Consider the following 15429-nt stretch of genomic DNA (forward strand, 5'->3'; position numbering starts at 1 on the left):
TCAGACTTCACCAACCATCTTCTTCTATGAGTCTGAATCAGAGTGCTCCTGGAATTCTGAGGAGAAGCCAGAGAGCTTCTCAGAGGAGCTCTCTTTCATTGATTTTATGCAGGGCAGAAACATAGGTTATCCTCCAATTCCTCATCCCCGTAAGGAAACTGTGACAGTGCCAGTGCCATCTTGAAGGATATACAGATGTGAATGTGGGAGGCACCCCTCCCTTCATATCTCCTATTAATAAGAAGATCGGCTCTATGAACAGAGTCCAGAAGTTTCCAGGATTCAAGAAACAGCAGCTTCCTCACCTCAGTCAGCTCAAATCCTCTCAAATCTTTCTGTCCCCAATTTTTCTCCCTTGATCACTAGTTTACTAGTTTCTCTCCAGCTCCAGTCTCTGATCTCTATCAGTTTACAATCTCTCTCTCACTTGATTGAAAAAATTAGCTCATTCTGTATGTCCAACTACTTGCATTGTTGATCTGATTCCTCCTTCCTGGCTAAAAATCCCTTGTCACAGTCTTCTTCCTCTAAATCTTTCTATGATTAACAACAGTCTTAACACAAGAGTTTGCCCAGACATCCTAACATGCGACTAATATTGAAGACTAATATGGACTCATCTGTAGTTTCCAACTTCTATCCAATTTCTAATGTTCTGTTTCTATCAAAACTAGCAGAAAAGACACTTGTTTTCACAGTTTGTTGATGACACACATGTTCTCTATCCCCAGTAATCAAGGTTCAGAAACAGTCTCAGTGCTGTGTCCATCATCGCAAGCCGCCTTAGCCATCTTCACTCTGTACTTGACAAGGGTACTATTGCTCTGTTGGTTTCTTTACACCTGACAGCAGCATTTAATTTGGTAGACCATATCCTCCTCCTCTGCTGTATTCATGACATTCACATCAGAAATACGAACTTCAACTGTCTTTTTCTTGACAGACAGATCCTTCTCATTGTCCACTATTACCTCCACTTCCCAGCATCAACTATCTTCTTGTGTCCCACAGGGCTTGGTGCTCACAACCTCACTACTTAATATTTTTCTAAGTCCCCTTTGACTGTAAGTGGAGGAACGAAGCAGCCAAGGGATGCGGTCACTGCTGCCAGACCACCAGATGCGAAATCATATAGCATGCCCTCAGGCGAATCGGACCCGAGCCCAGGGATTGAGTCCCTCCACCGTACGGATTAGATGGGAGCTCAAGTGGCATGCTTCATGGTGGATTGGGCCTAGTTTACCACTCTATCAGTGCACATGTGAACAATTTTTGTGCCTAATTTGAGTTGACACAGATTGCCGGACTGGCCAGCACATGAGTTCTCTCATTTTCTTCTCTACATCTGCTCCGGGATATGTTCAGAACAACACCCCCATCCCCATGTGGTAGTACCAGTACTCACTTGGCTGCCTGCTGCTGCCCACGATCATTACAGGAACCTCCAAATTGGGAATACATGCACCTTTTTGGGAACTGCAGATATGACTGCATAATCTGTGGCTTGTTTCTGAGGCCTCTCCTGCTGACTATATGAGGGTCCACACTGGACGGCCCACCCGAAATGCAGACACCCTATTTGGAGCTGTACGACTCGCTACAGAGGAACGACAGTTGAATAAAGAAAGAAGGACCTTACCTGACACTAGCAGGACAAGTATCTCTCCTTTACTGTGCCTCACTCCCATCACGCCTAGCCGCGAACTTCCTCAAACGGACTGTTGTGTGATTGCTCTGTCTGAAGATCCACTGGCATATATGGAGGAGTCTTCCCCAGATCACTTGAAGCGCCCATCAATCTGACTCACCCCAACCTTCATAGTTTGCAGACCTCTGCCCACATGGCAGGTGAGACAAGGGTGGAAAGATTAGCCACTGCAGTATACTACCCAATACCAGGGTAATGTTTCACTGCTGCAGGTACTCTAATGCATCTGATCCTCTGTGGGTTTTCAGCGTTCTTCCACCCAGTTGGACTTTCACTGGACTTCAACAGAGAACAAGGCCATGGCTTTCGAGAGCTGGGTCAATATCCTTAGTTACAGTGAGGAATACCTCAACTCTTACAAGAACAAGAAGTAGATGATACCGGTCAACCTGTGGAATCCCTTTATTTATTTATTACATTTGTATCCCACATTTCCCACCTATTTGCAGGCTCAATGTGGCTTACAATTTTCCATCATGACTTATGTCATTTCAGAATACATATACAATTGGTAATATATATAGAAAATGAATGCTAAATGAACAGTCGGGCAAAAAAGGGAAAATATACAAATGGTTTCACATATTGAACATGGATTGCATATTAAAATAAATAAAATACGGTATAGGGAGAGAGTAATCCTATTGTTAAGTAAATGATGGTGAATTACAGTTCCAATTAAAAGTCTTTATGGAATGTCGTATTAAAGAGATGTGTCTTCAGTGCCTTACGGAAGTTAATTAGGTTGTGAATTATTTTCAGGTCCAATGATAGAGCATTCCACATTTGTGAACTCAAGTATGAAAAGCTGGATGCATGTATTAATCTATATTTTAGACCTTTACAGCTGGGGAAGTGAAGATTTAGGAATGTGTGTGCCGATCTTTTAGCATTTCTGGGTGGTAGGTCAGTAAGGTCTAACGTAGGTCGGAGCATCACTGTGAATTATTTTATGCACCAGAGTGCATATTTTGAAAGTTATACGTTATTTAAGAGGAAGCCAGTGTAAGTTTTATGGATCTGTGTCTTGAGATTGTGAATCTCAAAAAGAACATGCTTAATTATTGCAGGACAAAGAGAATTCCTAGAGGCCTAAGGCTAACCAAGGCACCCACAATGTTCTTAGACAATCAGGCATTTTTAGATAAGTGGTGTGCCATTTTAAACAAGTGCAGTTTAGATATAATGATTTTAATAGCTGAAACTTCCAGGTGCAAGAACAAAACATTACACGATACACTTGACACCAAATTGAAAAATTTACACACTCAAGATCCCAGCTGTGATGTTGTGTTACAGGACATCAAAACAGAAAAATTTAGGAAGGAAGTTAAAGATATCAAGAGTGTAAAATTTAGAAGGGATGAGGCAGATCACAAAAGGGTCTCAGTATATACCTTCTTCAAAGTCAAACAGTATTATGCACTAAAGAAAGATAAGAATTCTACTCTAAAAGAAAAAAAAAACATGCAAACAAACACAGAGAAAAGCAAGATCAAACACCCACCGAACAAAGACGAAAAAGGGTTGGGAGTGATTCTGGGGAACCCAGTTTGATTCCCTGAGCCAATGAGACATGCAGCAGCTCCATTAGAGCGAGACAGTACTTCTTTGACAACACAACAATGTTCAAGAATTAATGTACCACCAGTCCATATAGATTCTTTTTGAGAAGAACTATGGAAGATGGATTTCAAGACAATGCCCACCCATCATCCTTATTTCACAGACAGCTTTATCCAGAGAGGGAGAGGCAAGGGAACTTATGGATCTTGACCACATCACAGGAGTTTTTGAACAATAAACTGTTTACATATTCAAGATTACCATCCCTGACTCTTGAGTCAATAGTCGCTTTTCCACTGTAATGTTTCATTGCTGCAGGAGCTAAAATGAGCAGTTGCTACTTTTCTCATAATATTTTTAGAGTTTTACAGCTGCACTATACCTCTAGCCTTGTTTGTTACTCCAGGGCAGTCTCCTCATTACCGCAGGTATTGATCTATGTTCTAGCTACCTCTCCTTACACCATCCGCCCTACATATATCTATGTTCTAGCTACCTCTCCTTACACCATCCACCCTACATATAATCTCTACAGATACAATCTCTACACTGATATAATCTCCACTGATACTGATTTGAGTGTTATTTCTGGACAATTTCCCATTGATGCAGATGTAATACTGTGTATTAGCCCTTTTTCTAACAACTCACAAGACCCTTGGTACTGTACCTTTGACTTTATTCCAGGGAGATCTTTTTTTTTTTATTATTTCGAAATGGCTAATATAAGGGCATGGCTACTCCACTACATGATCATAATGTGGATAACTGGATTACAAGCTACCTCACAAAACAAGAGAAACAAAATCCCTGTACTCATCTCCGATGGATGACAAACAGAACACCAACTGTAAGAACCAAATCCCCGTCACCAAAAAACACCAGAGACCAAACTGTTAACTGATAGTAAAAAGATGAATTCAATTAATTGCCAACAGGACCAAAAATTCAAGAAAGAGAGAACGCAAAGACAACTGTCAAACACACCTATGTTGGTGAACACATATCACCTGATATTGAATAATGGCATGCAAAATCACAAACACAACACTAGCTGGACAACTTTGTTGCATATTATTTTACTGCCACCAAGGAAGGTGGTCCAATGCCTTAGCTGACTTCAAGAACTTTACATCAAACATCTGCACCAACTTCTCGAATGTCCTCATACTAGGAGACATCCTGCACCTAGAAAACCATCTTGACACCAACACCAGGCTTTTAGCAAACTTCCTGAACCAATGGGACCTCAAAACAACACCAACCACTTCATCCCAAGCAAAAGGACAGCAACTAGACATTCTAGCATACAGGTTTTCGGCCAATAATAACCACATACTAGAAAACCACAACTGGAAAGAGGTACCATGGTCAGATCATAGCAAACTCACCTTTACACTCCAATAGAAAGAGAACGGTAAGAGCAGGGAACCAAAGACACTTCAAACCATCCTAACCAGAGGAAAAGTGGACAGTAGTCATTTCTGGTCAACAGCACTGAACAGCCAAACAAAAATAACATCCAAAACATCCATTTCATAAGAAACTGGGATGAACTAAGCATAAAGAAGCTAAAAGAAATAGCACCACTCAAAAAGAAAACAAAGAGAAAAAGCCAACCGTGCCCATGGTACCATAACAAACTACTAAATATGAAAAAACTTTCAGAAGACAGGAAAGAAAATGGTCGAAAACCAAATCGGATATGGAGGAAAGCTCTAAGCAAGTACAAACACAGTATAAAAAAAAGCTAAAGCAGACTACTACAACACTTGTACGCCTGGAAGAGATACACTTAAAAAAAAATGAACTGATGAACAAATCATTAAGCACACAAGCCCTGCTAACATCAAATGAAACACCGCCAACAGCAGGTGAGCTCGCACAATATTTTAAGGACAAAATAGCAAAAGTAAGATCAAACCTAGCTGTAACCCAAACATCCTCACAGATTTCCTAAATGAATGTGACACCAAAAAATGATCATACTGAAACCGACAGAATCTGATCATCCTTTAAGATACCCACAACCAGCTCAGTTAAAGCACTACTGACAAAATATGCCCACACCAGCTAGCTGCCTATTAGCTGCTCAAACTAGATGATGAAAAATCCACTAGACACGCAGCAAGTTTTAGCTACCTGGGTTCCAAATGATGGAACTTGATCCCCAAGGTCACAAGAAGCATCCCGATCTACCTTCAATTCAGAAAAGAGCTAAAAACCTATCTGTTCAGAAAATTTTATGGCTTACTGAATGCAAAAAGTAATAACTCAATATTGTTCCATAAGAACACTGCTATATAGAACTCAAACTTGTAACCCATTTATCTTAGTAACTGCTATGCTATGCATCAATGTAATCTCCCATAACTATATGTAAGCCATGTTGAACCGAAACTCATTTTTGGATAATTGTGGAGTACAAACATGTGGAACCTCGCATCATGTAGGTATGTTTTGGCTTCCTCTTTCCCACATGCATCATTTTACACTTGCTTACATTAAACATCATCTGCCATTTGGATGCCCAGTTTCCCAGTCGTATAAGGTCCTTTTGTAATTTTTCACAATCCTCTTGTGATTTAACAACTTTGAATAATCTTGCTACGGAGTGGAGAAGTAGCCTGTGGTTAGTGCAGGGGACTTTGATCCTGGGGAACTGGGTTTCATTCCCACTGCAGCTCTTTGTGACTCTGGGAAGTTACTTTAACCCTCCATTGCCCCAGGTACAAATAAGTACCTGTAAATACTATGTAAACCACTTTGAATGTAGTTGCAAAAACCACAGAAAGGTGGTATATTGAGTCCCATTCCCTTTATGTTGTCAGCAAATTTAATTACCTCACTAGTTACTCCCATCTCTAGATCATTTATAAATAAGTTAAAAAGCAGCAGTCCCAGCACAAACCCCTGTGGAACCCCACTATCTACTCTTCTCCATTGAGAATACTGACCATTTAACCTTTCTCTCTGTTTTCTATTTTTTTAACTAGTGTTTAATCCACAATAGAACACTACCTTCTATCTCATGACTCTCCAATTTTCTCTGGAGTCTTTCATGTGGTACTTTATCAAATGCCTTTTGAAAATCCAGATACACAATATTGACTGGCTCACTTTGGCTTTGTAATTTTGCTCTGTAATGTTGTTCTTTATAATAGTCTCCACCATTTTGTCCAGCACCAATATCAGGCTCACCGGTCTATAATTTCCCGGATCACCTCTGGAATCCTTTTTAAAAATCGGCATTACATTGGCCACTCTCCAATCTTCCAGTACTGTGCTTACATACTACTAACACTAGTTTTGCAAGTTCTTGTTTCAATTCTGTCAGTGCTCTTGGATGTATACCATCCGGTCCATGTGATTTGCTACTCTTCAAATTGTGCCATTACATCTTCCAAATTTACAGAGTTTCATTCAGTTTCTCTGACTCATCAGCTTTGAATACCATTTCTGGCACCGGTATCTTTCCCAAATGTTTCTCGGTGAAGACTGAAGCAAAGAATTCATTTAATCTCTCCGCTATGGCTTCATCTTCCTTGAGTGCCCCTTTTACCCCTCGGTCATCTAGCAGTTCAACTGATTCTTTTGCTTGCTTCTAATATATCTAAAAAGTTTTTACTATCTGTTTTTGCCTTCAATGCGATCTTTTTTTCAAAGTCTCTCTCTTTTCCTTCCTTATCAGCACTTTGCATTTGACTTGTCATGCTGTTTTTGTCAGATTTGTGAGTTCTTGTACCAAGTAGAGCGCTGCTGAGCCCGGTACTCAGACCAGGATCTGCTTGACTGCCGGACAACCCCGGGTTTCATCTGCGCTGACCTCCGTTCCCCAGAGGTTGAGCCCCTAGGTGCGGGCGGCCTGCCTGCAGGACTTACGAGACGGAGCTGGAAGCGAGGTGGTGAACATATTGGCCAGGCAGGCAGCAGGCAAGAGAGTGAACCAGATACACGCAAAGTCAATAGGCAGGCAGCAGGCAGGGGAGTAATCCAGGTACAGGCAACGTCAATAGGCAAACAGGCAAGAGAGTAATCCAGGCACAGGTAAAGTCAATAGGCAGGCAGCAGGCAAGAGAGTGATCCAGGTACAGGCAAAGTCAGCAACGAGGGACAAGTAGGTAAGAAGCAAATTACTGAGCAAAGTAGAAGCCGAAGCATGGAGTCCAGGAAGAGCTCAGCTGATAAAGTGCTGGCGTCTGACATCAGCAGGAACCAGCAGGCAGAAGGAGCACAGCCATAGGATAAGAACAGGGGAAGGAGGAACCAGAAGACAAATAGGAGAGAAGCGAGGGAACCCAGGCAGAGGGAGAGCAGACACAGGTGGGTGGAAGCAAAGCAGTCAAGGAGCCTGGAAGCCAGGCAGAGAGAGAGCAGACACAGGTGCATGGAAGCAAAGCAATTAAGGAGCCTGCAACCACCGCTCTCTGAACAAACCCAGAGAAGAACTACACACACATGACTCAGGGCAGGGACCCCGCACAGCCCGAGGATGCCGCTTGCGTTGAGGTAGGGGACATGACATTCTTATTTTCAGTCTGATCTTTCTTCCATTTTCTGAAGGATTTTCTGTTAGCTGTAATAGCTTCCTTCATCTCGCTTTTTAACCATGCCGGCTGTCATTTGGCCTTCCTTCCTCCTCTTTTAATACATGTAATATAACTGGCCTGGGCTTCCAGGATGGTATTTTTGAACAGCATTCGTATGCCTGATGTAAAAATTTGACCTTCACAGCTGTTCTAAGTCTTTTTTTTTTTCTTCACTGTACTCATCTGGATAAAGTTAGATAAAAATAACACAGCTCGCAGTAGAATGTTTACCCAAAGCAGCGGACAAGTAAGACACAACTCTCCTCCAAAACAGCTGGATCTGTGCACAGGACCAAAACATGTGGGTCAAATGAGTAGGGCTTACCCCACACCGGGAGCAAACAGCTGAGTCTGATATCTGTGCATGATGGGCCTGCTATGGTAAAATAAACATACGCAGCAGAAATTTATACTGCTGTTCCAGGAGAAGAGATGAACAAGTCACTTACTACTACTATTACTACTACTACTTATCATTTCTATAGTGCTACTAGACATACGTTTTTCATCAGAAGATGCAACATACCCCCAGTGACATGCTGTATGCCCTCAAGCTCTCTCTTCTATTCAGTGGCGAGAAATTCAAAGTCCCATGGGGTTGTGTGTGTGTAGGGGGGGGGGGTTCTAGACTATGCAATCTGACTTGATAAAAAGAGAAACTGGCCCTGGCCTCTCTAGAAAGAGTAAACATTTCCATAATCAAGTCTGGTGCATTCTCAGTCAAAGGAGGCAGAGTACCCACATAGTGAGAAACCTGCATATAAGGGTACCAGTCAGTTGCACGTACAAGACCATCCTCCTATAAATCTGCAAAGGATTTAAAACGTCCCTCCGGGACAACCAGGTCCTTCACAAGCCATAAGCCTGTAGACCACCATCTGTACAAATGTGTGGTGAGACTATCCAAATGCTTCTGGAAAAAATTGTTGGAGTAATGTTTCCCACACTGTTCTTCATTGGTGATGTTACTCTGATATGAGGATTTGAGTCCTGCTGACCTCAGAACAGCTGCTACAGGTAAGTAACCAGAATACGAAGCCAGATTAAATTTGTGCTAGGTAACAACAAAATCTAAATGTGCAATTATCATTATCCATTGCAAATCATTTCCTGTGTTCACTCTATGAATGCTTTACAGCAACTCAACCTGTTCTAAGTTAATGTTCTGTGGTTTTCAACTATTAACTGAGTGGATTACAGTATAGTCTTTTAGATTTAAAAATGTATGTTTAGCAAATCTGGAGCCAACACAGCTTGTTCATGGAGGCCTTGTACACACACATTAAATGGAAGTAAATTCCTTTTCAGACATTTTACACTATATTTAACTGCAAGTGTGGAACACTTTTCCGAGAACCTTCGTGCACTGGTGGTGGATGGTGATGGAAAAGAGGAAGAGTTCCACGTGCAGTGGTCAGACTTCTTCACAGGACATGTTGTTGGTTAGTACTTCTTATGGTGCTCTTTATATTGAGTCTTCTTGTGTCCATGTGGCAACATAGTACATGACAGTAGATAAAGATCAAAGTGGCCCATTCAACTATTCAGGAATGTGTTTAGATCTGTATTGATTTCATTTTTTCAGAGTATTAATGTGCTGCTAGATTAGGCTCATGTGGTATCCAGATGGCATTCTTGTGTTCCTTATGGACTCCATGCCCAGTGTTATAGCCTGTCACTTATTTCTCTTGTACCTGTGCTATAGACCAGTTTACCCTCATTCTTTTTGCCCTGGCTTGGGTAATATTGCTTCTCTCCATTTTAAATGGCCTGCACTTGTTGCCATGATCATTTCCTAGTTTAGTATTTTAATATTTTACTAGTGTTCCATATTTTGTTTTCTTATGGCTTCATGTGTTCTCACAAGTTACAGGTGAGGTGAACTCTAAGTGTATGCCTAAAGTGGATATTCTGGATATCAAATGCCTGAGAAAGGAAGCGGGCCAGTGTTTTAACCATTTGGACAGATCCATGATATTTTCAGGAGTGTTCCACTTTTTGGATCACAAACTTGTAGGCAGTGGAATAGAGTGAGCTACTGAATTTGTCCAGTATAAAGCAGCTAGTGTGCTTTGGGGGGGGGGGGGGGGGGTGCGAGGTTGAAGATTGTTTTATTTGGCCTTTCCGATCAAAAAGGTGTTCTGCTGACACTGCACAGGCTTCTGTATTAGGCCTGTTTTTTTTAAATTAAAGTTTACAGGGGAATAAGGTGATTATTATCATTAGTTTTTGGACAAAGGAAATGCTTGGCAATTGTATTGCAAAACACAGAACAGAGACAAAAATATCCATTATACCCTTCTCTCTATTCCCCATGTCACAGTCCAGAAAATGACAGATCTCTGGCTGAAAATGTACTTACTTTTCTAAGAAATTAGTATCTGTTGGGAAGTGGTTGGGACACGTTTCTAAAGCAGAACCTTCAATTAATGCTTTATACTGTGTTTTCTTTATGTATTTTAAGGTGAGCACAATTCTAAAGTATTTGCACACTTGGGTGATGGAGACTTCACTGTAAAGATCAAAACAGATGATGAAGAATATAATATAGAGGTAATGTTTGCTTTACATTTCTTTTTAATAGTTTGACCTTTCGTAAGGAAAAAATAATATTCATTTTGTCTGGCTACTTCGTTTTGAACAAATGGATCTTATCCCCTCCTACCAGCAGATGGAGGTGGAGGAAAACTGATCTTTTACAGTGAACTGACCAATATATCCTGCTATTGCTCAGTGGAAAACTGCAGTATTTTCTCTATCTCTAGCAGATGGTAGGTTGTTCTGACTGATGCTTGTGGTCCTTGTCCTAGCTCTCCGCATTGCTGGTTTAGGCTCAACCTTGCTATGTGACCAAACAGCCACTCCCAGGTGCTCCGGTCTTTAGACTGGACCTGGCTGAATGCATAGCTTGACTTTACTGCTCCCAGTCACACTTTTTAATGTCTACTGGGTGACCATTGGCTCAACCATGCTGGGCCCAACCAGAGGTGTTCAGGTCCCCAGGTCCCTATCCTCTGCTCCTTGTAGCCTGTATACCCTGTTTGGGTGTTTTCCCGGGGCTCTTCCTGCAACTCCCAGGCAAAGAAAAGAAGGGAAAAAACCCAAATTGTCCTGCCTTTGTTGGGCAATAAAGCTAAATGAGTTAAAAAACAAAAAAACCCCACATCTGCTGTGAGCAGCGGAATAATGGAGATGCCTGAGCCAAGGCTGAAAAGTCAGCCTGAGCATTCAGGTAGGCCTGCATGCGCTAGCTATTTGGCTGATCATGCCTGCAGGCAGACACTCTCCAATCTGCAAGAGCTGGTAGCTTAATACAATTGTTGGCTTGTCTGCCCCTCTTGAGACAGACCCTTTTCCAACTTTAGAAACGGACCTTGGAAGAACCCTGGGCCATTTTGTCCTCTGCTTCTTCTCTCCTGCTGCAGCTGCTATGCTTCTACTGCCCTCTTGTAGGGGCCCCCAAAGCATTTTCTGCTTCATAAGGCCCTCACCTGTGTGATGCTAGGGGAGTGGGAGTCCTCGGAGGGGCTCTCCGTGAGGCCAGGACTTTGAACCCTCTATATACATTTGCCCCCGAGGAGGTGGATCGGTACTGGGTGTATCCCAAAGTGGACATACTGGTCTTGCTGGTTGCTAAGAAGATTGCTGTTCCCGTGCAAGGGGGCGCTGCCCTCCAGGACCTTTACAGCAACCAGGTGGAGCAAGAGTTCAAGCTGTCCTTTTTGCTTTGGCTCTTCTGGTGTCGAAGCTGTCATCTTTGGGGGCTACATGGCACGTACTATGCTATGTTGGCTGCTGCAGCTGCCAGAGACCCCAGAGGTCTCTCATCTGGAGCCTGGGGCAGCCTTCCTGGCGGAGATCCTTTATGACTTTGTGTGGCTTTCCTCCCAGTTCGTGGCCACTTCTGTGGTTGGCCTCACCGGCTGTGGTTGCATCATTGGGCCACAAATGCAGCTTGTTAGAAGCTCCTCAGATTGGATTGAGGGTTCCAGAAAAATAAGCCCCACCATCAAAATATGGCCCAATCATTTATATGGGAGCAGGAGTTGCAGCTATTTTAGCATAGAAACTTGCATACAGTGAAACAGCAGTTAGGCCCAGCTCTTTCAAAATGCCTCTCTCTGTTTTCTACGCTCCCAAACTGGCCTACCCCCCTCCTCCCAGAACTAACCACCTGCAACTGCTCCTCTGTCCCACCTCCTTACTCTGCCCCTACAATTATCCCACCATCCCACAAATCAACTCAACCATAAAAAACCACAACCTGTAAGTGCTTCATCCCCAAAACTACCCTGACTGCATCAACCTCCAAAACCACCCCATCCTTAAACTGCTCCACTCCCAAAAAGTATCTCACAACTCACCCATCCCTAAAAGCTACCTCTTATAACTGCCCCATTCCTAAAAACTATTGCCCTTGCAACTTCACCACCACCCTACAAATTGCTTCTACTTAAAAAAAAAAAAAAAAAAAAAAGACTACTACTCCCTGCAAGCTGTTGCCAAGAGTGTGCTTGAATAATTGGTCTGTAACAATTCATCATAAAAGGGATATGATTTATAATTTAAAAAAATGTACTGATAAAAATCTAAAGTCATTCTAGGATTAGTACATTCAGGCACTTAAAACAACAATCTGTTCTGTTGGAAATGGCTACTGAGATTGGCAATAAATATAGTAACATAGTAAATGATGGCAGATAAAGACCTGAATGGTCCATCCAGTCTGCCCAACAAGATAAACTCATTTTACATGGCATGTGATACTCAGGGCACAGACCATAAAAGTCTGCCCAGCACTGTTCTTGTACTAAATGTTCTGAAGCTAACGTCGAAGCCTTTTAACATTTACACTCCAGCCCATCCCTATCCATTCAGTTACGATCAGGGCGTAGACCGTAGAAGTCTGCCCAGCACCGGTTTTGCTTCCCAATTACCGGTGTCGCCACCCAATCTCCGCCAGGATTCTGTGGATCCATTCCTTCTAAACAGGATTCCATCTCTGCTGTTTTGCAGTCCTTTGTTCTTTGCTAGAAGCAGCTAGTTAGGTGTTCACAAAAGATATCGTCTTGCTTATTGTACAGCGCTGCGTAACCCTAGTAGCGCTTTAGAAATGTTAAGTAGTAGTAGTAGTTATTCCTAAGCCAAAACTTGTTAAACGAGGCCCTAAATATTTTGAGGTGTTACTAAGATCGTCCTTCCAGGTACATGAAATATACTTTGAAAGGGGTAATGAGAAGATAATATATTGTGCTCAAATATATTTTTAATTGGTTTAGACTGTAATAATTTTTCCCCAAGTCTGAGATTGGTAACACAACTATCTGCACCTCACAATGTTTGCTTCACCTGGCTAATTCCAGGCTACTGAGACAATATACATATTTTTATAAAAACTGAAATCCATATTCTATTTACAATAAACTAATTTTATCTTGTTCTGCATCCTACCTGACATTGCATAGGCACCCTGCCTGCTCCACTTCAGTCATAAAAGTTTAGTTTATAATCAGGTGGTAGGGATGAGGTTTGAGTTCTGGAATTGGAGTAATTTGTTAAAACTACAACCCTGAAACTGCCTTGTCACTGGCTTCAAGATAAATAGCCATAATAGAGATATAGTTTCTTAAAAAGAAAGGCAAGATAAATACAAGTCCTTAATGTAAAACTTCAAGGACTTAAACATCTAAAGCAATATCTCTTCTTTCTTGTATTTTTGTTAGCCAGACCCAACCCTTTACCTCTGCATGAAGATACTTGCATGCCCTAACCTAGCTGTTTCAAGATATGAATGTGAATAAATGATCCACTCTGATTCTGTTTTACTTTTAGCCTCTTTGGAGGTTTGTTGACAATGCCCGGGATAAACGAATATTGGTGTATCGATCTGAAGACATTAAGAACCATGGACATTTGAGGTCCTCAAAAGTATGTGGCTATGTAAAATCTGAAGATGAGAATTTTCAAAATGAGGGTGCTGAATCCATTGTATCAGGTACATGTTTGCACAAATATATTAATCAGGGAAATGCATGTCTCTTGTTGTATATAAATTGAGAAAAAGATCCAAGTCAGTATAAGTCATTCATTTAATGGGTTCATTTATTGGGCATCAAGTAGTGGTGATTTGAATTATTCTTCTCAATGTGCATCACTTTGTACGTCTACATTCAATTTCATCTGTCATTTAGATGCCCAGTCTTCCAATGTCATGAGGTTCTCCTGCAATTTCTTACAGTCTGCATGCAATTTATCAACTTTGTGTAGTTTTGTGTCTACTGCAAATTAATCACCTCCCTCATTGTCCGTATTTCTAGATCATGTATAAATGTTAAAAATCACCAGACCCAGACTTATAACACAGTACATTTGCACATGTACTGTTCTATAAGTCTGAAAAGTCTTAATAAAAATAAAGATTTTAAGAAATCACCAGTCCCAGTACAGATCCCTGGGGCACTCCACTTATTCACCTTCTTCTGTTAAGAGAATTGGTCATTGAACTCTACCCTCTGTTTTGAATCTTTAAATCGGTTCCCAATCCACAACAGAACATTGCCTCTTATCCCATGGCTTTTTAATTTTCTCAAGAGCTTTTCTGAAAATCTAGGTACACTAAATCAACTGGCTTACCTTTATCCACATGTTTATGCATACCTTCAAAATATGTAGCAAACTAGTGAGGCAAGATTTCCCTTGGCTGAATCCATGTTGACTCTGTCCCATTAAACCACATTTCTCTTTGTGTTTGGTAATTTTATTCTATATAATAGTTTCTATCATTTTGTCTAGCCCAGTATCCTGTTTCCAACATTGGCCAATCCAGGTCACCGGTACCTGGCAGAAACCCAAATAGTAGCAAAATTCCATTCTGTCAATCCCAGAGCTAGCAGTGGCTTTTCCCATTTCTATTGCAATAGAAGAATATGGACATTTTCTCCAGGAACTTGTCCATACCTTTTTTTTTTTAAAACCACAGAAAAGCGATGTATCAAATCCCGTTCCCTTCCCCCTCTCTCTTTCTCTCTGTTATGGCCTTGCCCTCCCAGAATTCATCACAGGCTTCTTCTAATATTCCTGAAAAAGGTTATTACTAGGAGTTTTGTCTCTGCAGCAAGTTTCTTTTCAAATTTTTTTAGCCTTCGTTATCAGTGCTTTCAATCTAACTTACTAGTGCTTATGCCGTTTCCTGTTTTCTTCATTCAGATCCTTTTCCTATTTTTTTGAAAGATGTTGGCAGCTGGGGTTTTGAGCACTGGATACTCGTCTCGAGACTTAAAAGGATATACCTTGAAAAAGCCCTGACGGCGAAACACGTGTTGGTGTATTGCCCTATTTTCTGAGCTTCATAGAAACTGATACAAGCCGATATACTATCGTACCTCTCGGCTGATATGAACTATTAAGAAATCAAAAAGAAAAAAAAAAAAAAAATATATATATATATTTAACCTAAGAAAAATGGATATATCTTAAGAAACCACGCATAAAAGAGTGTGATGGTGATTAATGTATCTTTGGGTCCACTTTTGAAAATCTGAAGAGATAACATTCAGTAATAATTAT

General features: G+C 41.3%; 1 protein-coding gene across 1 annotated transcript in view; it reads left to right on the plus strand.

Moving 5' to 3' along the window:
* Window positions 1-15429, plus strand: part of ADAM17 (ADAM metallopeptidase domain 17) — a 160281-nt gene that overhangs the window by 31319 nt on the left and 113533 nt on the right. Inside the window, exons 3-5 of the mRNA XM_030198883.1 lie at window positions 9172-9305; window positions 10328-10416; window positions 13696-13858. Of these exons, the coding sequence (XP_030054743.1) occupies window positions 9172-9305; window positions 10328-10416; window positions 13696-13858 (386 nt within the window). The remainder of the gene's footprint in view (window positions 1-9171; window positions 9306-10327; window positions 10417-13695; window positions 13859-15429) is intronic.

The sequence above is a fragment of the Microcaecilia unicolor genome, chromosome 3, assembly GCF_901765095.1.
Source record: "Microcaecilia unicolor chromosome 3, aMicUni1.1, whole genome shotgun sequence".
Lineage (NCBI taxonomy): Eukaryota > Metazoa > Chordata > Amphibia > Gymnophiona > Siphonopidae > Microcaecilia > Microcaecilia unicolor.